This window comes from Aquarana catesbeiana, linkage group LG08 (assembly GCF_042186555.1).
Source record: "Aquarana catesbeiana isolate 2022-GZ linkage group LG08, ASM4218655v1, whole genome shotgun sequence".
Lineage (NCBI taxonomy): Eukaryota > Metazoa > Chordata > Amphibia > Anura > Ranidae > Aquarana > Aquarana catesbeiana.
Genome location: NC_133331.1, coordinates 105,709,693 through 105,735,060, shown reverse-complemented (window position 1 = coordinate 105,735,060; position 25,368 = coordinate 105,709,693). Strand labels below are relative to the sequence as shown.

Genomic DNA, 25,368 nt, shown 5'->3' with positions numbered 1-25,368 from the left:
ATTAGAGAGACATGATTAGGCTTCTTTTGTTATTGTGCCCAGACATGCATTTTAATATATTTCAATATATTGGGCGAACGTCATAAGTATTTGCCTATCCGTGATGCATTCCGAGCATATTATGTTTTATAAGTTAATTTCGTATGATCGTCAGCTCCATCTAGTGGCCATAATGTGGTATTTTTCCTGAACTATCTAGCAGCTTTGGTTTAGTGCAGTGGTCTCCAAACTGCAACCCTTTGCATGCCTTTATCTAGCCCTTGGGGGACTATTTTTTCCACTGATATGGGGGACTATTTTTCATACTGACACCAACAATGGGGCATTATTATTGCCACTGGCACCAACAATGGGGCACTATTCCCTCCGCTGACACCAACAACAAAGCATTGTTTACTCACATTAAAGCCGGGGCATTTTCTACACACACTGGCCACAGTCTGGCCCCCCAAAAGTCTGGCCTTTTGTTTACAAAGTTTGGAGACCCCTGGTTTAGTGAATCAATTTGACTTTGCCAGGGTATTAGATACTGGATTGCCTATGAAACAAAGAAAGCACTTTGAAGTGTTAATTCGCTGAATCCAGTAATTTGGCATTTTCTTTTTTTAAACAATAACCTGCTGCAGAAATAGCTGCCATTTCTACCTTATTACTGCTATTGGCACACATTACCAGTCAGCCTTTTGGAAACTAGGTATCCTGCAGCAAGGATAAACATTCACTTTTAGTTGTACAAATATTCTGCCAGTTGTGCAGTATTCACAGTTTTCGATAAACCCAATTATGTAAATTAAACCTTCTACAAGGGCTCCTCTCTGTGAGTTTAATCCACTGTATGGAACCAGCCCTGCGTTAGCCCAGCTCTGTTTTCAGTAATAACACTCTTTTCTGAGTTCTCTCACACTTTATTTAATTGGAGAAGCAAAGCCACAAGAAAGTTTGCTGTGTTAATTTCTCCTGAGGATGCTGTTAAAGTAAACCTGGCATGAGACCAGTGTAGAGCTAGTGGCCTGGCTGTAATTCTAGCCCAATGGCCTAGAACAAGTATGCAGAAATAGGTGGCAAGTTGCTGCATATAATACAAAATACACTACATTCTAGCAGTGTTTACTCCAGACCCCTGCATTGTGTATTACTTACTCCTGATCTCTGTACTCTGTGTATTACTTACTTTTAACCCCTACAATCTGTGCATTTCTTACTCCTGATCTCTGCACTTTATACAGAACTAACTCCTGACCTCTGCACATCGTATATTACATAATCTTGACTCCCTGCACTCTGTGTGTTACGTACGTCTTACCCCTGAACTCTGTGCATTGCTTATTTCTGAGGTCTACACTCTGTACATTACGTACTCCTGACTTTTGTGAATTACTTTCTCTAGACTTCTGTAATTTGTGTATTACTAACTCCTGACCCCGACACCCTGTGAGTTACCTACTCTTGAACTGTGTATTACTTATTCCTGACCTCTGCACACTGTACATTACTCCTGACTCCTGTGGTCTGTGCATTTATTCTGATCTCCTACACTTTATCTTGACCTCTGCACTGTATGCATTACTCTGACTTGTGCACTGTGTGCATCACTTACTCCTGACCCCTGCACTGTGTGCATTACTTACTCTTGACCCCTGCAATATTTATTCCTTAACTCTGCATATATGTCACTTAAAAGAGTTGTAAAGGCAGAAGGTTTTTTTTTTTATCTTAATTCTATGCATTAAGATAAAATACCTTCTGTGTGTAGCAGCTTCCCCAGCACCCCTCAGTTACCTACCTTAGCTCCTTCTCTCTCCAGTGATGTCCAGGATCCCCTCATCCATCCAGTACACTCCTTCTGATTGGCTGAGACAGAGCTGCGACGCCAATAGCTCCAGCGGCTGTCAATCAAAGCCAGTCAGCCACTCAGGGGAGAGAGGGGTGGGGCCAGGACTGGACTCCGTGTCTAAATGGATACACGGAGCTGTGACTCAGCTTGGGTGTCCCCTGTAGCAAGCTGCTGGCTGAGGGGCACTCAAAAGAGGTAGGGGCTAGGAGCAGCAAAGAGGGACCCGAGAAGAGGAGGATCCAGGCTGCTCTGTGCAAAACCAACTGCACAGAGGAGGCAAATATAACATGTTTGCTATTTAAAAAAGCCTTTACAATCACTATAACCCTGACCTCTGCACTGTATGCTTTACTTACCCTTGACTCCTGCACCTTGTGTACATTATATGCTCCTGACCTCTGTACTCGGAACTCTGTAAGTATGCATTACTTGCCCTTGACCTGTTCACTCTGTGTTACTACTGATACCAGCACTCTGGACATCACTTATACCAAACTATTGAACTTTGTGCATTACTTCTGACCCCTAACCATTACTTGACCTCTGCACTCCTGTTACACACTCCTGATTTCTGCACTTTATGTGTTATACACTCTTGACCTAGAGCAGAGTACCCTCAGGTTTTATTTAAGGTGATTTTTAAGGCTTGTTTTAAAAAAAAAATAACAAACATGTTATACTTACCTGCTCTTTGCATTGGTTTTGCACAAAGCAGCCCGATCCTCCTCTTCTTGGGTCCCCCCGCTGGCTCTCCTGGCTCCTCCCTCCTGCTGAGTGCCCCCACAGCAAGCAGCTTGCTATGGGAGTGCCCGAGCAGGCTTGCTCCCGAGGCACTGCTCTGTGTGTCCATACATACACAGAGTGCGGCCTGGACCCGCTTTGTGTGTTATTTACAGTAGCGGGGGCCAATCGCTACCGCTGGTGTCTCAGCCAATGAAGGAGAGACCCAGGGCTCTCGTGCACATCACTAGATTTAGATGGGACTCAAGTAAGTTTTAGGGAAGGCTGGGGGCGCTGCTGAACACAGGTTTTTTACCTTTGTGCGTACAATGCACAAAAGTAAAAAACCTAGAGCCTTTATAACTATTTTAACCATACCCCCTTAAGCCCCTCCCACTGTTACAACAATTTGACCACACCCACAATTTGCGCTAGCACATAAAGCAGAATTTCTCTACCCCTGGTGCCCAAGACATTTTGTATTTATACCTTGAATGTTTACTTCTTATTCCAAAAGTTTCAGGTCACATTTAAAATGGGGGCATGATTCTGTGGAAGTGGTTAAATCAGGAGTGATTTGTTGTGGGTGTGAATACAAATGAGGGCAGGTCAGTAGGGTTTCCCTGTACTCCTGTTTGAAAATTTGGCCTAAACCCAGTAATATGAAAATAGTTACCCCCCCCCCCCCCCCCCCAGTGCCCACAGCTTATAAATCTTCTTTTTATATTAAAATACTGCCACTATATACCTTATTGGTTGATCTGTATACCATGGTCACGTGATAAACTGCAGGGTCTGTCCAGTGCTGAGAGTTCAGGTAGGAGGACATTTCCACTATAGCCTGTGTCTTCATGCTGTTATGGGAGGCGGGTCATTCTTGAATTTAAGATGTGACATCCCACCCACTGTGTTATTTTTTTTTAGTTACTGGGCATGGAGGAGGTGGGTGGGACTGGGCTGTGATTTAGGATCTGTATACACACCCACTTGTGTGATGTCAATACCATGTGACCTGGCTGGCTCAGCTCAAGACAGGAAATGTTCTCTCCAGAAATAGAGACCAAACTGAGCATGTGCAGGGGGACCACTCTGACTCTGTCTTATCCGGCCTTGCCCAGAGAGACCCTGCAGGAGGGGGAGGATCTGTCCATACAGGATAAAAGAGCCTTTTTACACAATACAGAGGATTAACCCCTTAAGTTCCACAGTGAGTATAACAAGTATGCTATTCTGCATATACAGACAGATTTTACTGTTGTGGGTTTAGTAACACTTTAACCCCTTCTCGACCAGCCGCCATGGTTATACTGCTCAAGCTGGCTCCCCTGCGTGAGCCATCTTAGCTGTACATCGGCTCTTTAAGACACTTTAGCAGGCACGTGTGCCCGGCAGGCACGATGACCGCTGGGCACCCGCGATCGCTTGTGACAGAGCGGGAGCCGGGATCTGTGTGTGTAAACACACAAATCCTGGTTCTCTCAGGGGAGAGGAGACAGATCATGTGCTCCTACTAGGTAGGGACACACCGAACGGTCTCCTCCTGTAGTCAGTCCTATCCCCCCACAGTTAGAACACACCTAGGAAACACAGATATACCCCTTGATCGCCCTCTAGTGTTAACCCCTTCCCTGCTAATGACATTTATACAGTAATCAGTTGCTATTTTTAGTACCAAAAAAGTGTTAAAAGTGTCCAATCTGTCTGCCGCAATGTTGCAGTCACGGTAAAAATCGCTGATCACTGTACCATATCGCAAAAAATGGCCTGGTCAGGAAGGGGGTAAAGCCTTCCGGGGCTGAAGTGGTTAAGGTTATGGAAGGTAATAGGGTTAAGTGGGGTGGAGGATAAATGTCCGGGTTAGATAATATTTGAAGCATATAAAATAACATTCCCTAACTTTTCTATGAAAAAGTTCTGCCTCTATATAAACTGGAATGAAATCTAACATAGCACTGGGCTGAAGTACCATCACATATAAAATAAAAAGGTGAATTGCATTGTTGATTGACTCGACCTGTGTTTGAATGATGCTTCTTATATACTTACCTACTCCACTATACTTTTGATTAATTACAATCCATATCTGCAGTGCAAACAATGTTTTCTGAGAAATAGATTAGAGAGTAATGGCCTAGATGAAAGCTCAATTCCTTATGGTTGGCTAGGAAATGGATAGTGTGATTATCCAGACTTCTGGGGGACAAATGTAATGGACTTCGTCTATAATAAACTTTTCTGTGCTGACTTCTGTAAACACTACTGGTTGGTTTTTGGTGATTGTGTCTTTACAATTTCCACTAAAATCAAAATGCATTAGTATTAGTAATTTTTGTTTTTCATAGAGGACTAGTAAAAAAGTAAAGCTCCCATTAAATCTTTTTTTCCTCTAGTATTGGATACAGTGGCGGAGTGTTAGAACCTATGTGAGATTTTTAGTGATGTCTGTATTTCTAATTTTCCCTTGCTTCCTGAGGCACTTAGGTCCCATTCACACCGCCAGTGAACTTTACTGCTTCTCTGTCTTTAAGAGGCAGTAGAGTAGCAGTTTTTAGGTGTTAGAGGAAGCTCTGCTTATCTGCCTTCCCCTCCCACCCGCCACATTTGCAAACTTTTGGGGGGGTACCTGGTTTTGACTTGCCGCGGATAACTCAGCCAGAAGTTCGACCCTCCTCCCCCCGCAGCTGGGGGCAGCAGCAACTGGGGGAGATGGCAGCGGCAGCACCCGATAGCCGTCTGAAAATCAATTCAGGTGAAGACACCGCTGGATTCCTGGACAGGTAAATGTCCTAATATTAAAAGTCAGCAGCTACAGTATTTGTAGTTGCTGACTTTTATTTTTTTCTGCAGGAGCCTGGAGCTCCTCATTAAGGAGGCAATATTGCAGCCTCCTGAATGCCTTTTTTTTTTTTTATTCCAAGGTGGAGGATTCTACATTGAAATGCTGCGCTGGATGGTGAGTGTTTGGCCTGCATTTGCAGCATGATTATACTTCAGTGGGTACTTTGGGAAGCACCAATGAAATAAAAAGAAAAAGAGGGCACACCGACCTAGTGCATTACCACAAATAGTGTTTATTAAAAAGATAAAACAACAAATGGATACTCACAAACGAGCATGTACGTTTAAACATGAACAATAGCTGCAGGTACGCAGTAGCGGACATCAAGACGTGATCGGGACCGGACATCGGATAGATGAGGCGATGGCTGACGCGTTTCTGGGGAGAACCCCTTTCCTCAGAGCCTAAGCGGGCGGTGCGCCCTCTTTTTCTTTTTATTTCTTTGTAGCCCATGAATACCCAATGTTCTGAAGAGGGCTGTGTGACGAACGCGGGTGTCAGATCCCTGCCCTCCTCGCTAACTCGCGACAAAGGACCCGCCAACCTCACACCACGCTGTCACTTACGTAACAATGCCACTCTCAGCTGCGCCCAGCACAAAGATTTTCCAGCTTGCAGGACCACAATCTAGGTGCGAGCAGCCTGAGAGTGATTGTCACTGGGCTAATTACACAATTAACCCTTTAACTGCCACCACCCCCGTTTAAAAGACCGAGCCGGGGGAAACTCGTAATTTTGCAATACCAATTATAATTTTAGAATAAGCGTCTGCCACACACACTGTCACCACAGACAGGTCTGCTCAGAGTCTTACTCTACAACAGTAGCGCCCTTCAAGAGGCAGGTTCATTTATAGCTTGCATTAAGAGCTTTAGAGACAAGGTTAACACTTTTCAACATAAGGGTTTATTATGAAAAGGTCAAGGTTGATGCAAATAAAATATTTACAGAAAAAAGATGTTTCAAAAGATAAAGACAATATACAGCCGCAAAGCAATAAGGTAGAATTGGGAAGGAAGGATACTTGCAATTAATGTCCGAGGGTTGATCAGAGTTCGATCGATGAGCTAGGTCATTGGTTCTCGACTTGGCAGATGTTTCTTCTTGGATGGTAAAAGGAGAACTGACCATTGTCTTGGCATCTCCTCTTTTCTGTCAAATCAAAAGGGGTGTTGACAGCGACCAGTAACCAATCATCTGGTCAGCTGGTGTAGGGGTTGGTTGCTGGGAGGTGTCTACACTCATGACCACGTCCCAGGTACATTTTGTAATACATGTTCATATATCTGCATCTGTAGGGTTTACAGACTCCAAATATCCATATTATTATTCAACTTGAGATTTCCTTCAAAACAAGTCTAAACATGCCATATCTATAACGTATAGCCTGCTTTGGAGGAATAAGTGGTCCCAGGGGTTTCCCATATGACCTGACATAGGGGTGTCTGGACTTGAAACGTTCCCTATTATCTGAGGAAGCTAAATATGTCCAGATTATGTCTGTGCTATTACTAAGTCAGAAGTTATGAAACATGCTGAAATTTCATACTTATTCTTATGAGGTGTATTCAGAAGACTTTACGACCTAGGCCTGTTTGGTCTCTGAATGGGGAGGGTGACAGTTTTACGACAGGCCTGAACTGTTTTCTCTGTTGAGATAACCTTTTCTGTTGAACTTAAAAAGCTTTGAATTCCTAAGGTGGGGAAGACGGAGTTCAGAGTTCTCTGTGAGGTTACATGGTTCTCAAAACTGTCATGGCTACTTCCACACAAGATGGCAGCTAGCTACAGCTTTTCATGTCCCATACGTGATATCGTTACAGGCTGCAAGACGGCAGACACCACTGAAGCATTTTGGCTTTATCATCATTATTGAGGTTTTATTCACTCAAGCGCAGGAGAGAGATTTTTTGTCTGTACTTTGGGAAGCACCACCTGCCAAGCACAACATGCCAAGTTAAATTTGGCAGACTGCAAAGCATCTGGATAGGGCATTATGAATGGACCTGAGCAGCAATTATGTTATCATGTAGGTAGAGGGTATGATAAAAACATGGATTAACTACCTGTTTTATATAACACTTAGAGGATTTCCAGGCCCCCCCACAAAAAAATTTAAAGTCAGCAGCTACAAGTACTGTAGCTGCTGACTTTTAATATTAGGACACTTACCTGTCCCGGAATCCAGCCAATGCTTCCATCGGCTCTCAGGTGCTGCTGCCGCCATTGCCTGTAAGGGAAACCGGCAGTGAAAGCCTTGTGGCTTCACAGCCGGTTCCTTACTGCGCATGCGTGAAGCCCACTGTGCTTTGAGAATGGCCCAGCGCGAGGGAAGTAGGAGGGGGGCGAACTTCCAGGGGACCTTGCCGCAACCAGGTCTCCCAGAAGTGGGGATGGATACCTGTCAAAAACAGGTATCCATTTCCCCCTCCCTCTGAAAGGTGACAAATGTGGCACCGGAGGGGGGAGGAAGCAGATGAGCGGAGCTTCCACTTTTGGGTGGATTTCCACTTTAAATAGTGCAGCGCTACTTTGTGATATCAAATAAATAAAACATAATCAATGTACATTAGTAACTCTCAATCATATATACAGTATCTCACAAAAGTGAGTACACCCCTCGCATTTCTGCAAATATTTTATTATATCTTTTCATGTGACAACACTAAAGAAATGACACTTTGCTACAATGTAAAGTAGTGAGTGTACAGCTTGTGTAACAGTGTAAATTTGCCGTCCCCTCAAAATAACTCAACACACAGCCATTAATGTCTAAACCGCTGGCAACAAACGTGAGTACACCCCTAAGTGAAAATGTCCAAATTGGGTCAAAGTGTGAATATTTTGTGTGACCACCATTATTTTCCAGCACTGCCTTAACCCTCTTGGGCATGGTGTTCACCAGAGCTTCACAGATTGCCACTGGAGTCCTCTTCCACTCCTCCATGATGACATCAGGGAGATGGTGGATTTAAGAGACCTTGCGCTCCTCCACCTTCCATTTGAGGAATACCCCACAGATGCTCAATAGGGTTTAGGTCTGGAGACATGCTTGGCCAGTCCTCAACTTCTTTAGCAAGGCAGTGGTCGTCTTGGAGGTGTATTTGGGGTGTGTTTGATGTTGTTACCATTTTGGAATACTGCCCTGCGTCCCAGGTTTCCGAAGAGAGGGGGCTTCAGTATATCACAGTACATGTTCCCTTTTGTGAGATACTGTATTAGTGCATACTAGTAATCAATAATCAAAAAATTGGGGTACAGTAAATAATGATCATAAAAAGTCCATATAACATAAAGTTCATGTAGTAGGAAGTTCATATAGAAATCCCATACACCACCCAGTGAATGTGCAGTCTCAAATAAAGCATATAAATCTCTTCCCACAAAATGCTCTTCACTTTAGAAACACATCACAGCGCCCTACACCCCACCTCATGGGTGTCCCGGGACCTTCTCTGCAGGACTTCGCTATGCTAGAGGAGGTCAAATCCACTTTATTAATACAGGGACACTGCTCCACTCGATATCCCGATCATCAAATTCTTAGGGCCATAAGATACGTATAGGAAGCAAGAAGAAGACCCAGTAGCGTAGATCACTCATCCAGTTTTATTGCAAATTTAAAATAACACTCACATGTCCAAAGAAAATATGAAGCATATCTTGTAACCCTATTGCATATGGCTTCCAAGCTCCGCCCAGCGTGATGACGTCACCGCCTGACTGATGTGTTGTGCCCAATCGACTTTCTCAAAGACCCAGGCAGGTTAACGGCATCACGCTCTAAATAGACTGCAGTCTGGTTACTATAGTAGTCACATAACACAGCCGCCGCCATGATCCGCAAGAATGTAAACAGTCAGAAGAATCAGGAAACCATTGTAAATGACGCGAGGAGATAATCACACTACAAATATTTAACCATATGCAAAAAAATACTGTATATACATAAAAAGCTATCCCCACATTATAGGCATTCTATTAAGTAAACCACCTGTTTTTACTCCCACTTTGCTGCATATATATATATATATATATATATATATATATATATATATATATATATATAATTTTTTTTTTTCACTTTTACTTTATTACTTTAAAATATTTATTACAAATTTATTTTTTTTTAAATTTAATCCTGCTTGGGGATAGGGGGGCTTTGGTGAGATGTCAGGGGTTTAAACAGACCCCTGACATCTCCCCTTTGAGACATGGAAAGGGACTGAGGATAGAAATTCTCCAGTCACTTTCTCAGCAGCCTCAGCTGCACTGAAGATGAATGGAGAGGAGACAGAGGCTCCTCTCCATTCATAAATTGAAGCATTGTAAACGCAGTTTATGATGCTCAGGTATGAATGGATAGAGTCAGTAATCAGAAAATCCATCCATTCATCCATCCATTCAGATAAGGAAGGAGGCGGTAAATGACAGATGTACTGTCTCCTTCCTCCGCTCCCCATCCTGAAAGATATGGGACAGGGGGGCCGGAGGAGGATGGAGGGGGGGGGTGGAGGAGCACACAGAGGGGGAGGAGAGGAGGATGGGGGGGACTGGAGGAGCTCACGGAGGAGCACAGAGGAGGACAAAGAGGGGAGCCAGAGGCGGATACAGTGGACACTCAGGATCGATCGGTGCAGCAGTGGGGGAAGTTATAATCACCGATCTCCGTGTGTGGCTTTCAATGAAGCAGCTGAAAGCCGCGGAGGGGAGAGGAGGAAAACCCGCTGTCAGCTGCTTTATTGAAAGCCACACAGGGAGATTATAACTTCCCCTGCTGCCGCACCGATCATCCCTGAGTGTCCAGGTATTGGACTAGGCATCGGGAGCATTTGTACAAGTACTCCAGCAAATGCTCGGTATTGGCACCGACAACTCTAGTTGTAACACACATTGAAATGCGCTATCAAAATACTTACCTGATCCTCCAATTTCCCAGCAGATAGAGCTCCCCACCCTCCCGCGGGAGACTGTCCCTCACTATCATTTTATCCCATGCAGGGCTTGATGGTGTCAGAGTAAAGAAAAAATACCACGCTGAGAGCATAAAAAATTAATAGAAAGATGCAGCTGCAACAAAAACCACAAATATCAGTGTAGTAAACATGAAAGAAAATACATAAGTGCACTTGCAATATAATGACTAGCATATAATGATAAATCATATGTGAAAAAATTGGTCAGAGAGTGGTGATTAAAGTTCATAAACTCCTTAAGAGGTGAATAAAGTCCATTCATAAACAAAAATTCAGTAAAAAAGGACAAGTGAGTCCAATAGACAGGGGTCCCACATCCGAAGTTCATCCACCTCAACCCACATGAGAGGGGAGGGGAAGAGCGAGATGTGAAGGGAGCGTCCAGACTCCAGGTACATCCAGGTGACAATAAGGTTATGCGCTTACTGGAACGGATGGACCCTCTGTGGCAAGGTCATACACACAAGCAGATACAGCCCTCTGCAGGGACAGATGAACTCCCACGTCAGGATCTCCGAATGCTTGTAATAGTCCTAGGACAGGCGGGTCAATCTGGAAAAAACCCACTGGTCCAGGGGGCCGTGAGTGCAAAAAAGCTCCAATGGTGTAGTAAGGATAAGTAAGCCTTTATTGCTCAAAAGTGCGGAGAACACTCCTCTGCCATAAAAACATATTAAAAAGCCGGCAAAAAAAAAAAAGTAGTGAACACCCGTGTGCAATACAAACATGGGGCGAACGACGTGATGGCGTGTAGTGCATAGCCACGCCCTACATGTTTCGTCATAAATTACGTCTTCAAAGGGGCACAGGCGATGCACTGAGCCATCACCTTTATACTGGTAAACGGCAACCAGACCTCGTTTTCGTCTGGATGTGGTAACATTTGGTTGCTTCTGTGCCCTTTTGTGGAACTCATGCACGCTGGATGTTGGCTGAGTAGTGTCAGTCTATATACATCCTCCGTGTTTGTTTATTTATTTTACCCTGTCACTTATTCTCTCTTCCTATTTCCGTGTTTTCTGCTTAAGTATTTCAGTGTGGCATACATCATGTCAAGGCTTGGTGTTCTCCTGCGCACTATTAGTGTTAACTATGTTACGACATCCAGACGAAAACGAGGTCTGGTTGCCGTATACCAGTATAAAGGTGATGGCTCAGTGCGTCGCCCGTGCCCCTTTGAAGACGTCATTTATGACGAAACATGTAGGGCGTGGCTACGCACTACACGCCATTACGTCGTACGCCCAATGTTTGTATTGCACACGGGTGTTCGCTACTGTTTTTTACTTGCCAGCTTTTTAATATGTTTTTATGGCGGAGGAGTGTTCTCCGCACTTTTGAGCAATAAAGGCTTATTTATCCTTACTGCACCATTGGAGCTTTTTTGCACTCGCGGCCCCCTGGACCAGTGAGTTTTTTCCAGATTGACCCGCCTGTCCTAGGACTATTACAAGCATCCGGAGATCCTGGCGTTGGAGTTCATCTGTCCCTGTAGAGGGCTGTATCTGCTTGTGTGTATGACCTTGCCACAGAGGAGGTCCATCCGTTCCAGTAAGCGCATAACCTTATTGTCACCTGGATGTACCTGGAGTCTGGACGCCCCCTTCACATCTCGCTCTTCCCCTTCCCTCTCATGTGGGTTGAGGTGGATCAACTTTGGATGTGGGACCCTTGTCTATTGGACTCACTTGTCCTTTTTCACTGAATTTTTGTTTATGAATGGACTTTATTCACCTCTTAAGGAGTTTATGAAATGTTTTCACATATGATTTATCATTATATGCTAGTCATTATATTGCAAGCGCACGTATGTATTTTCTTTCTTTGATGGTGTCAGGACATTAGACCGCTGAAGCAGGGGGGAGAAGATGCTGCAGGGACTGGTCTAGCAGTGTGGAGGATTGGGTAAGTAGATCTTTTTTTTTTTTTTTTATATCCCCCAGATCTAAATGAGCATTTAACCCTTACAGTGCCCCACTGCTAGTGGTAATTTGTTTCCCAGAGCTCGCCTTTAATACACACGGCGACATTCGTCAACATGCATTTTGAAGCGTTTCCCACTTATTTGTATTAATGCATGCATTTAAAAAAAACACTTCAAAGTGTGTATATACGTTAGCCATTCTTTTAAATTGTGATTAGATCTGTGCAATGCATTGTTATTATTATTATTATTATTATTATACAGGATTTACTGTATATAGCGCCAGCAGTTTGCATAGCACTTTACCATATGAAGGGAGAAAGTACGATTACGTTACAGTTCAATACAGAAGCAATAGGAGGGCCCTGCTCATAGAGCTTAGAATCAAATGTTCTTTAACCACTTGCTTACTGGGCACTTAAACCCCCCTCCTGTCCAGACCAATTTTCAGCTTTTAGCGCTGTCGCACTTTGAATGACAATTGCGCGGTCATACAACACTGTACTCAAATTAGATTTTTATCATTTTTTCCCCCACAAATAGAGCTTTCTTTTGGTGATATTTGATCACCTCTGTGGTTTTTATTTTTTGTTAAAAAAATTGAAAAAGACCTAATTTTTAAAAAAAAAATATATTTTTTATATTTTGTTATAAAATTTTGCAAACAGGTAATTTTTCTCCTTCATTGATGTACGCACTGATGGGTGATGGGTGGCAGTGATGGGCACTGATGGGTGGCAATAATGGGCAAAGATTGCTTACACTGGCAGCACTGCTAGGTGGCACTGATTGGCAACACTGGTGGGCATTGATAGGTGGCACTTGTGGGCATTCATAGGTGGCACTGCTGGGTACTGGCAGGTGGCAATGACAGATGGCACTGGTAGGCTCAGATGAGGCATATGTGCCTCCTTCCTCTTCGGGACCGATGTCCCTTTAACATAAGCCGGTGATCGACTTTTTTTTCTCCTCACGCTGTAAGCGTGAGGAGAAAATGAAATTACATCATGTGATCAGCTGTCATTGGCTGACAGCTGATCACATGGTAAGGGGCCGGGATCGGCCCCTTACTCGGATCTGTGGTCACCCGAGTCTCCATGACTCGGTGATCACAGCGCCTGCTCCGCGCGCCCGCACAGGGGAGGACGTCCCATGACGGCCTCCCAGAATTTGAGGTCCGCGCTGTGGCCATCATTCGGCTATGGCCCGTACCTCAAGTGGTTAAAGGGGTGCATTCTATGCATTAAGATAAATGCCCCCACAGTTAGAAACACCTCCCTAGGGAACACTTAACCCTTTGATCGCCCCCTAGTGTTAACCCCTTCCCTGCCACTGTCATTTATACAGTAATCAGTGGCTATTTTTAGCTCTGATCGCTGTATAAATGTCAGTGGTCCCAATAAAGTGTCCGATCTGTTCACCGCAATGTTGCAGTCCCGCTAAAAGTCACAAATCGCTGCCAATACTAGTAATAAATAAATAAATAAATAATAAATAATAAAAATGCCATAAATCTATCCCCTATTTTGTAGATGCTATAACTTTTGCGCAAACCAATCAATATACGCTTATTGCAATTTTTTTTTAATCAAAAATATGTAGAATACATATTGGCCTAAACTGATGAAGACATCTTTTTTTTTTGGGGGGGGAGGGGTGGGGGGTGGATATTAATTATAGCAAAAAGTAAAAAATATTGTGTTTTTTTTTTTTTTTCAAAATTGTCGCTCTTTTTTTGTTTATAGCGCAAAAAATAAAAACCGCATAGGTGATCAAATATCACTAAAACAAAGCTTTATTTGTGGGGAAAAAAGGACTCAAATTTTGTTTGGGTACAACGTCGAACGACCGAGCAATTGTCAGTTAAAATGACGCTGTGCCGTATCGCAAAAAATGGCCTGGTCATTCAGGGGGCAAATCTTCCGGTCCTTAAGTGGTTAATATGCTTCTTCTTGAGCCACTCCTTTATTGCCTTGGCCTTGTGATTTGGGTCATTGTTATGCTGAAATACCCATCCACGACCAATTTTCAATGTTCTAGCTGAGGGAAGTAGGTTCTCACCCCAAATTTGACGGTACGTGGCCCCGTCCATCGTTTCTTTGATGCAGTGAAGTTGTCCTGTCCACCTAGCAGAAAAACACCCCCAAAGGATAATGTTTCCACCTCCATATTTGACGGTGGTGTTCATGAGGTCATAGACAGGATTCCTCCTCTAAACACGGCGAGTTGATGCCAAAGAGCTTGATCTTGGTCTCATCTGACCACAACACTTTCACCCAGTTCTCTGAATCATTCAGATGTTCATTAGCAAACTTCAGCAAGCAAACGGACCTGTACATGTGCTTTCTTAAGCAGGGGGACCTTGCGGGCGCTGCAGGATTTCTGTCCTTCATGGTGTAGTGTAATACCAATTGTTTTCTTGGTGACTATGATCCTAGCTGCCATGAGATCATTGACAAGATTCTTCCGTGTAATTCTGGGCTGATTCCTCACCATTCCAATGATCATTGAAACTCCGCGAGGTGAGATCTTACATGGAGCCCCAGACTGAGGGAGATTGACAGTTATTTTGTGTTTCTTCCATTTGCGAATAATCACACCAACTGTTGTCACCCTCTCACCAAGCTGCTTGGCGATGGTCTTGTAGCCCATTCCAGCCTTGTGTAGGTCTACAATCTTGTTCCTGATATCCTTGGACAGCTCTTTGGTCTTGGCCATGGTGGAGAGATTGGAAACTGATTGATTGCTTCTGTAGACAGGTATCTTTTATACAGGTAACAAGCTGAGATTAGGAGCACTCCCTTTAAGGGAGAGAGTGCTCCTAATCTCAGCTCATTACCTGTATAGAAAACACCTGGGAGCCAGAAATCATGCTGATTGATAGGGGATCAAATACTTATTTCACTTTTTAATATGCAAATCACTGTTATAACTTTTTTGAAATGTGTTTTTCTGGATATTTTTGTTGTTATTCTGTCTCTCGCTATTAAAATAAACCTACCATTAAATTTATAGACTGATCATTTCTTTGTCAGTGGGAAAATGTACAAAATCAGCAGGGGATCAAATACTTTTTCCCCACTGTAACTTCAGCTTGTTCAATTAAGCTTTGACAATAAAACATGGAAGCGAATTGGTTTCTATTCAGACTTGCACCAGATTTTGCCCGCTCCAGTTTTAGTAAATCTTCCCCTATGGGTCGATATGGACTGTATAAGTATTTACTAAGGTTACATAAATGTATTAAGCATATGAAAACTTTTCTTTTCTTCCCACAGGTTGTACATTTTCAGGCTACCAGGAAAAACAAGTGCTTGTACGTATATTTTGTTTTTACAGTTACAATATTTTAATACAATAATGTTTATATTGTAAATTTTAATACGATTCATAGAATTTGATAGAATTTCTATCATTGTGCTTAAAGTAGAACTATAGGCAAAACTTTTTTCATTTTAAATAGAGCAAGTGAGGGTTATAACCCCTGTCTATTTTTATTTCACCATCTGTGTCCCACTTCAGAGATTTCCCTTCTCTTCCTTTCCTGTCCTATAGCCAAACAGGAAGTGAGAGGAAATCCTTGCAAATTAAAGGGATTTCTTGGGGACCTCCAGGACACCAGAAGTGTCCCCATGGGAAGGTTTCCCCTCAATTACTTTTCTGGGCACAACCCAAAATTTGGGATTTTTTTTCACTTCAATGATAATGGTAAACAGGACAAATAGAGAGAGTGAATCTCCTTAACGGGGGCACAGACAGCAATAACAACTGAGAGGGGTTATACTTTAAGATAGGTTTCTGTAAAGTAATCCTCTGGTCTGTTACTATTAACCTAAATCCTCTTTGCCACAAAAAGTATCCAGTATATAATGTCAGGTGGTACCTTTATGCTGAAATTTCTGCGCGAATATGGACTTTCAGAAAGTTGGTCTTTGCAAAGATTAGGCATATACACTCACCGTCCACTTTATTAGATATACCTTGCTAGTACCGGGTTGGACCCCCTTGTTGCCTTATTTCTTCATAGCATAGATTCAGCAAGGTGTTGGAAACATTCTTCAGATTTTGGTCCATATTAACATGATAGCATCATACAGTTGCTGCAGATTTGTCAGCTGCACATCCATGATGTGAATCTCCCGTTCCACCACATCCCAAAGGTGTTCTATTGGGATGAAATCTGATGACTGTGAAGGCCATTAGAGTACTGTGAACACATGGTGCATTATCCTGCTGGAAGTAGCCATCAGAAGATGGGTACACTGTAGTCATAAAAGGATGGACATGGTTGGCAACAATCCTCAGGTAGGCCGTGGCATTTAAACGATGCTTAATTGGTACTAAGGGGCCCAAAGTTTGCCAAGAAAATACCCCCCACACCATTACACACCAGCCTGAACTATTGATACAAGGCAGAATGAATCCATACTTTAACAATGTTTACGCCAAATTCTGACCCTACCATCTGAATGTCGCAACTGAAATTGAGACTCATCAGACCAGGCAACGTTTTTACAATCTTCTATTGTCCAAATTTGGTGAGCCTGTGCGAATTTTGCCTCAGTTTCCTGTTCTTAGCTGGCAGGAGTGGCACTCAGTGTGGTCTTCTGCTTCTGTAGCCCATCTGCTTCAAGGTTTGATGTGTTGTGCTCTATGAGATGGTATTCTGCATACCTTGGTTGTAACGAGTGGTTATTTGAGTTACTGTTGCCTTTCTATCATCTTGAACCAGTCTGCCCATTCTCTTCTGACAGACCTCTGACATCAGCACAGCATTTTCGTCTACACAACTGCCGCCCACTGTATATTTTCTCTTTTTCGGACCATTCTCTGTAAACCCTGGAGATGGCTGTGTGTGAAAATTCCATTAGATCAGCAGTTTTTTAAATACTCGGACCAGCCCGTTTGGCACCAACAACCATGCCACGTTCAAAGTCACTTAAATCCCCTTTCTTCCCCATTCTGATGCTCAGTTTAAACTTCAGCAAGTTGTCTTCACCACGTCTAGATGCTTAAATGCATTGAGTTGCTGCCATGTAATTGGCTGATTAGCAATTTGTGTTACCAAGCAATTGAACAGGTGTACCTAATAAAGTGGCCGGTGAGTGTATATTGTCCACTTAGGCAGTTTTTGGAGCTGGGGACAGGTTGCCCAGACACCAAGCTTATCATGTATGAGGTAGGAAAAGGGACAACACTCTCACTTGCCTTATACCTGGAAAGTTTTGCTTTTTCCAAATGGTTCCTCAGCACTGTAGGGGGGACGCTGAATCAAAAGAAAAAATATGGTGCCTGTTACCTGGTGAGCCCTATTCATCAGGTTTTATCAGAACTCTGGTCCGTGTGAGTGGCCAATCCAATGAGGATCTCAATTATATTTAGTAGTGATATGGCCTGAGTTCCTATTCAAATCTATAGTATAATAGCCATTTGAAGCTGATCAGATATAGGTCAAAAGAAAGTCAGTTGCATCCAAAAAAAGTAACCACCCTCCAACCGCCTGCTCGCTTGCTGTCTGCTGGTCGTACGGCACCTACCCCATCTAGGTGGCGGGCTGTGGGCAGCGGCTCCTGTGTCCTCTCCTCCAACATGGCGGCTTCCGCTGTGCGTCTCCTCTTTCCTTCTCCTATGTGCTAGGCGTCCAATAGGATCACCTGTCCTTTCAGCCAATTGGGTGAGGGGTCTCACGACCCGCTTCCTGATAGGCCGGGAGGGGGATTAGTGTGAGAATAGCAAATATTAATTCGCTATTCTCGCACAGCTGGGTGGGCTCGGAGCGCAGTGCTCTGCCTCCTGAGACCACCCTTTTTAGAAGCCTATTAGAACCTATAGGCTCTAATCATGTGCTTCAACCCCCCCCATAATTGGAATCCATGGTCCGGTGCCCTGTATGTAGATCAGGGGGCCGGACACATGGATAGGGGGCGCAGTGCCTGTGCGACTCTAATGCATGGTCCGCCCCTGGAATTATATAAGTGACTTAACACAATTAAATGTCTTTTGGCAGATAAAATACTTCACATATAGGTATTTCAGTTGTGTAATTGATTAGCTGGAATAACATTTGAATGCTTTTGCTATTTTTTTTGTGTAGCACCCTCTAGTTTGCTAGTGTTGAAGTACAGGCAAATTTATTTGACTCATAGTGTGAGTCTGGAATCTGGGCCATGGTTTATTGCAGGTCAGGCTGGATGACTCATACGGGCAGGTCTCTGGTGCCTCTGATTCTGGAAGTTTGGAGAAACTTCTAAAAGTTAGTGGGCAGAGGCCAGGAGGGTTGATCTGCTTACTTAGGCGAACCTAGCCAATCCCTAGGTGTACTGGCCTGGCAGGGTGGCTAGGCCAGCCCTTAAATATGGCCAGCAGGGGAGTCGGGTGGAAGATGGACTGCTGTCAGTGGCCTAGAAGGGGTCTCCTACGTCTAGGGGACACCCCAGCTCCAGGCTGGGCTTGGGTTGGCTTAGGGTTTTTAGTGCTATAATTGCATATACAGATCTATATTCATTTTTTGTAGATTCTAGTATTTTCTCTGTAATGTGTTTTGGTTACTCTGTATGCAATATACCAGTGATGGCTGCTGATTTTCATAAATGTCCAATATCTATTATAACACTTCTTTAGTTATCTAATTAAAGATAGCAATCAAACTTGTATAGTTTCTAGAGGAGGGTTTCTCAACCAGGGTTCCATGGAATCCTAGAGCTTCTCCAGAGGTTGCTAGGGATTCCTTGAGCAATGAGCAATTTCTGCCTCTCAGATAAGTTCCCACTGACACTATTGATCTTTTTAGCTATCTATAAGGGGGTAATTCTTCCCAATAAACACTAATGTATCATGGGTTGTAGATATAGTAATGTTTTTAGTAGGGGTTTCCCGAGACCAGAAAGTTATTTCAAGGTTTCCTCTGTATTGAAAAGCTTGAAAAATACTTTTCTAGAGAGACCAAAGAAAAGGTAAAAACTACATTAAGGTTATTATTAGGTTGTTATTATGAACACTTCTCCAGTACCTGACCATACCAGCTTTCTCAGAGAACAGAGGTGTATTATAGGAGCGCTGGACCCCTTTTGCTGGTTAAAAGAATTTTTTGGAATTCCTGGAAACTAATTAGAAGAGTGAGAACTCCACTGATAAATAAAGTTCAGTATGAGTTTATTCATCAAATCTGATGCAAACGTAAAAACCAATGTGTTTCAGGGGCTCACAATCCCATAAAACAATATGGAAATTATATGTAAGAATCAAAGGTACAAATTGGTGTCTAGAAAGATGGCAACTCTCTAGATAAGCATTTATACATTTGGGTCTTAGGCCCCTTTCACGCGATCAGACCGTTCAGGTCCGCCTGTCAGTTTTGACGGCGGACCTGAACGGGCGCTCCATGTTAGCCTATGGGGCGACGGATGTCAGCGGAGACATGTCCGCTGACATCCGACCCGGTCCGATCCACTAAAAGCAGACGGATGGCTCTACGTCCAGATCCGTCGCTGGCGGATCGGATCAGGTGAGATCTAATGAAAACGGACATGCTGTCCGTTTTCATCTGATCCCTCCATAGGCAGCAGCGGTGCCTGACAAGCCCCTCCCCGCTCAGTGAGCAGAGAGGGAACTGTCATCCACCGGCTCAACAGACTGATCTCCCGCTGAGCCGGCGGACCGAGGCGGGCTCCGTAGAAACGGAGTCCGCCTCGTGTGAAAGGGGCCTTACACATGCTATCTTCGGTTCTTTTGTTCTCCAGCCCTGATGAAGGGGATTGTAAACACCTGAAAACTGCTGAGGGTTGCTTGGGGGGAGGTCAGTATAGTTCTACTGTAACTTGCAAGTTAAACTATTAATGTGAGTGGATTAAGCCTTGGTTCACACTGGGATGACTTGTCAGGCGACCTAGGTCGCCTGACAAGTAGCGTCCCGTTCAGTACAATGGAACCGTTCTAATCGGAGCGACGCAAGTCGCTCCGACTTAGAAAAAGGTTCCTGTACGACTTTGGGGGCGACTTGGGGCGACTTGCATAGACTTCTATACACAAATCGTTTTGCAAGTCGCCCCGGCAGTCGTGTGCAGGTCGCCTCGGTGAGGCGACCTGCAAGTCGTGCCGCCTCTGGTGTGAACCGAGGCTTATGAAGATAATACTGCATATGAGTAAATTTATAGTAATTAACGTGTATCTGAAGCCAAACTTTTTTTTTCTGTTTTGGATAAAGTAGGGAGGGGTTAACACTCCTGGCAAATTGATGTTGCTGTCTGTGTGCCTGCTTGGGAGATTTACCCTTTCTATTTGTATTGGGCTCACTGTTACTTAAATATGAGAGAAAATCCAAAAATGTCAAGTTCAGATTAGAACAGGGATTGAAAGGAAATCTTCCAATGGGACGATTGTTTTGGTGACTGACATCTTCATAGAAATTTCCATTCACTTCAGTTAAGAGAAATCTTCCCAATGGGACAAACATGGCAAACAAAAAAATTACAGAGGTTTTAAGCATTCCTTACTCTATGCCTTAAATCAAATAAAGTTTGGGCTTTAGATCTACTTTAATTTAGCGTTGTACGTAAAGAATGTATTTCGAAATATAACAATATATATGTTCCATTTTTCAGGAACCGAGGAAGTTTTAATCTGGCAAATAACATGCATGATGTCAAGCCTCAGTCTGCACAGAAAGGTCGCAGTTACATGAACCGCGTTGGCATCCAACCAATGAAATTATTACACGAGTCCTCTGAAGGTTGCCGAGAAATATGGAAGCCACAGAAGAAAGTGGACTCTTCAGGCACTGCCAGGAAAGTTCACAACAAATCCAAAATTGGGAAAAAGATATGCATGTGTAATAATGGTCATAAACAGTACTAAAGTACCACTTTATTTACATTTTGTACAGAAACAAATATCCTTTCACAATTCATGGGGTATCTTTTTCCTGAAAGAGTTGTAAATATATCCAGGGAATTGCAATACATATCTTTGTTGCCACTGTCCATTAACTGGTGAGTCACCTTAAAACTGGTTTCTCAGTTTTTGACTGGCTGCTTACACATTGAATCACATTGATCTGTCCCTGAGTTCTGTATGGTGAGTTCTCCTCTCCTGAGTTCCCAAGTTTACCCACTTGTGACAATCCTAAAGACTGCCATAGATGGTTTAAATTCCGGCTAATTCCTGCTGAATTGGTCAAAGGGGTAGCCCTGTTGGCACCACCTGGTTCGACAAAAGTTGATCTTTCAATGGACAAAGTCGGGTCGAAAATTTTCAAACTAACTATGACTGCATCCAATCAGATGCAGTTACTGTTCAGTTATTTAGACAGCCACAGGAGCTGGCTGTCAGAATACCAAGGCCAGCAGGGAAGATTCCTCCATTCACACTTGTTAGTGTGGATGGAAGAATCTATCAGATTTCTCTCGTTTGGCCAGTGGGTCGAATAAAAGAAATCTATACATGTATGGCTAGCTTTTGACTTTCTACTTATTCTGGATTTTTTATTTATTTTACTTATCAGAGAATACAGCGGGTTGAATGACACTCCTTGATGGAGGACATAGAGTTGGGAACCCTGGTGGGTATATCTCTCCTCTGGAGTTCTCATGATATATTAGACAATGATTATATTCATAAGCATTTACCTGTAACTGAATGTCAGTTTAGGTAGAGCTCACTTTTTAAACTGGAGAAAGAATATTGCTACTGTATGTTTGTACAATTTCTTATTGCTTACACTCTATGATTTGCACATAAATAGTCAGTACTGTACAGTGCTGTAAAAGATAAAATGATATTTTAGATATTTATATATATAAACATATATAATGAAAGACTGAGGATTTAAACTTTAATGAAAATGATGTTTATTCTTTAGTAAGCTATCACACTGTCTGACCTATATTAAAGAGTAATGGTGTGCTTTGGGCTGAAGCAACCTATAACATTTCAGCTTACAAATGATTACAGCAGTAAGAAAAAATAAATATGAAATCTGATTGGTTTCTGCAGGTAGCTAGGCTTTTGCAACTTGCTATAGTTAAAAAAGGCCTCCAAATATAATTATTATTTACAGGGTGACCGTGATTGCTGACATTACACTATAGGTCAAAGGCCAGCTATGGCTTGTACAACTGCTGCTGACCTTTTATATAGCACTTATACTCACACTGTAATAACAGACCATTGTACAGTGAGTAATTATGTAAATCTGCACTTTTAGAGGTTGCCTTTCACTAGTAAGACTAGACGTTTGCAAAGCTGTTTTAGAAATAATTGGTATTGAATGCTGTGTTATACAGGGCTCCAAAATATTTTATAATAGTGTAAATTGGCCTGCTACATATTCACCAATATGGGGTATATATGGTCAGGGATTTACTGTGCATGACCCTTTGTGTCATCAGTATCTTAGAGAACTTAAGGTGAACCTGTGGCCAGGTTATAGAAGTCCAAGTATTTGCATATTTTTAACAAACAAAATGAGTTTATAAGCAAGTCTTCTGAATGTGCAGACACTGTGGAGTAATTCATCCTCAAAGTTCACAGCAGAAGAACTAAAGTTGTTCAGATAATTTTTGCAGGCTGCTTAGCTCACTCTGTTACCTCTTCCTAGAGCTCCTGCTTTGTGTTTATAGTATAGATTGAAAGGCTGATAAATCACAGGTTTGAGGGGGTAGCAGGGGGAGCAGAGCTGGCTTAGAGGCGAGAGAAGCTTCAGTGATTCTGTTATGAACTTTGAAAATAGATTGCTCTACAGTGCCTAAAGCAAAAAAGGTCAGTGTGGACCTGCTTTTTATGTCTGTTTCATTTGCTTGCTCTAGAGCCACATGGCTGATTTGTCAAGTGTTGCCAGTCTTGGATGTGCCCATATACTGTCTTGTATGTGCTCAAGTAAATATCAGTTTTGTGTGGACTGTGGTAGGTTGAATCAACCACTCGCATTTTAGGCTACTAGTAGACAAGCAGACCTAGAGTATGTAAATCCATAGAAGATGTGGCCATAATTCTCTAGATCCCATACCACCAAGACCTGCTACATTTTTTCCCCCTGCTTATTAAATGAAAGAATATTAGACGATAATAACATAAAGTGAAAAAACGAAATAATTATCTTTTAAAACATTACATACTTTGAAGTATCATTAATAGTTTTGAGATGTGTACAAACATTAGTCTTTTGACATGTATTTGCAAATATTTATTAAATCCATACATTCGTGATGGGATTCTGGTCTTGGAGATGGTACACTTTATCCATTTTTTACTGGCTGAATATTCAGCTGTATAATTATAATAGAATAAGCTACATTTTTATCCAGCCATCCCAAAGACTTGATTGGTGTAGGGTGGGTCAGGTGAATGCCTTTATTTTTATATATATATATATATATATATATATATATATATATATATACAGATTATTGTTTAAATAATTTGTGTAAGAGTGAACCATGTTTTATACATATATTTTTGAAACCACCCAGTGCAATATTAAACTTCACTCTTTGCTGGGGAAACCATTCCAGTTGAGCCAAGCCCCATACCTGGGTTATAAAAGGTGCTATTGTCCTGCCAAAACTAAAAATGTTTGGGTATTTATTAGTAGATTTATAAGAATTTGCAGGAACAAAAAGGGTCTTATTAATAGACTCGCTTTCTTCCACTCTAACCCCTACTTTATGAATAGGGACCTTAGGTACAGCTACATATTAAGGACCAAAAGAGGGAGAAGGTTTCAAAATGCATAAGAAGAAGGTTGAACTTTTTTCACTATGACCTTAATCTTGAAAAACAGGGAGAAAGAAAAATTAATGTACTACCTGAATTTGACAATTACCGTAAATTGTAATATCCTGTATTCCTATGTTTTGAAAGGCTGTGAAGAGCATACTGGAAATAAAGTACTTTGAAGAAGAATATAATATTTTTCTATAAATTACATTTCAGCATATATAGCGGGTAGTATGAGGCATGGGCATTTGCAATTAAATGAAAATAAATTCCGATCACAGAAAATATGTTTTAGAGTGCGTAGAACTAAAAGTTTTCATAAAGGGTTTCCAACGTTTACCAAATTGTTTCTGACCCTTCCTTGTAGTTACAAGGAGTGGAGCCCAACACAGAGGATTCACTATATCTTAAATTCCTCTGTGGATCAATGAACCTAGCCCAAGCATTTAAATTGATTTCTATTTTCTGATCACCATTATGTCTAAGTGGCCAAGTTCGAACACCAGATGTCACTGGTGAAGAGAGAACACTTTTAGTTTTAGGCTGAAATTCTATGAAAATTGAGAAAGGACATTTATCTTTTCTTTTTACAATAGCATTCTTATTTCTCTGTTAGGGTTCATACAATTTTGTTTGCACTTTATTTCTTCCTCATATGTGAATGCAAAAGCAACTTGAATTAGCACAAAGCAGCTCAAATCAACTCCTTCAGCAGATCAAAAGCAAACAGGAAGCAAGTCAAAGCAATTCAAAAGCACCTGAAAGCATATTGATTCCGACTCCATTCTGAGTCTTATACCTCACGTACAGTACTTGCACCACACATAATAGGCAAAATGCTTATTGAGCATGTTTTGTGTGTGATTTTACAGAAAGTCTGCTATAGAACACACTGTATATGTAGTTGTCTAGCGTTTGGCACTTTTTAGAAAATATGTTTCCATGGCTATGCTACGCTAGAAGAATTCCATTTGTGTGTGTAAATATATATATATATATATATATATATATATATATATATATATATATATATATATATATATATATATATATATATATATATAATATATATATATATATATATATATAATATATATATATATGTTTTGCACTTTTCACAGTGTATTGTTTATATAATATCTATTACAATATTAAAATGTGTTTTCAGATACTCCACTAGTTTCTGCCAGTCATGACAAAAAACGCATATATAGTAAACATATTTCACAAAGGTAAAAGTTGAATTAGTGATAGTGTCTGCTTCATGAACATCTTATCTCAAGCAACCTTTTACCCTAAAATAATAATTTTCAGGTCTCAGAAAACTCTTACTAAAACCAACTTATTGGGAGTCAGTAGGAAA

General features: G+C 42.0%; 1 protein-coding gene across 1 annotated transcript in view; it reads left to right on the top strand.

Moving 5' to 3' along the window:
- Positions 1–23,719, top strand: part of ZNF365 (zinc finger protein 365) — a 52,285-nt gene extending 28,566 nt beyond the window's left edge. Inside the window, exons 4-5 of the mRNA XM_073596258.1 lie at positions 15,572–15,609; positions 20,894–23,719. Coding sequence (XP_073452359.1) covers positions 15,572–15,609; positions 20,894–21,146 — 291 coding nt within the window. The 3' untranslated portion in view covers positions 21,147–23,719. The remainder of the gene's footprint in view (positions 1–15,571; positions 15,610–20,893) is intronic.
- The last annotated feature ends 1,649 nt before the right edge of the window (positions 23,720–25,368 follow it).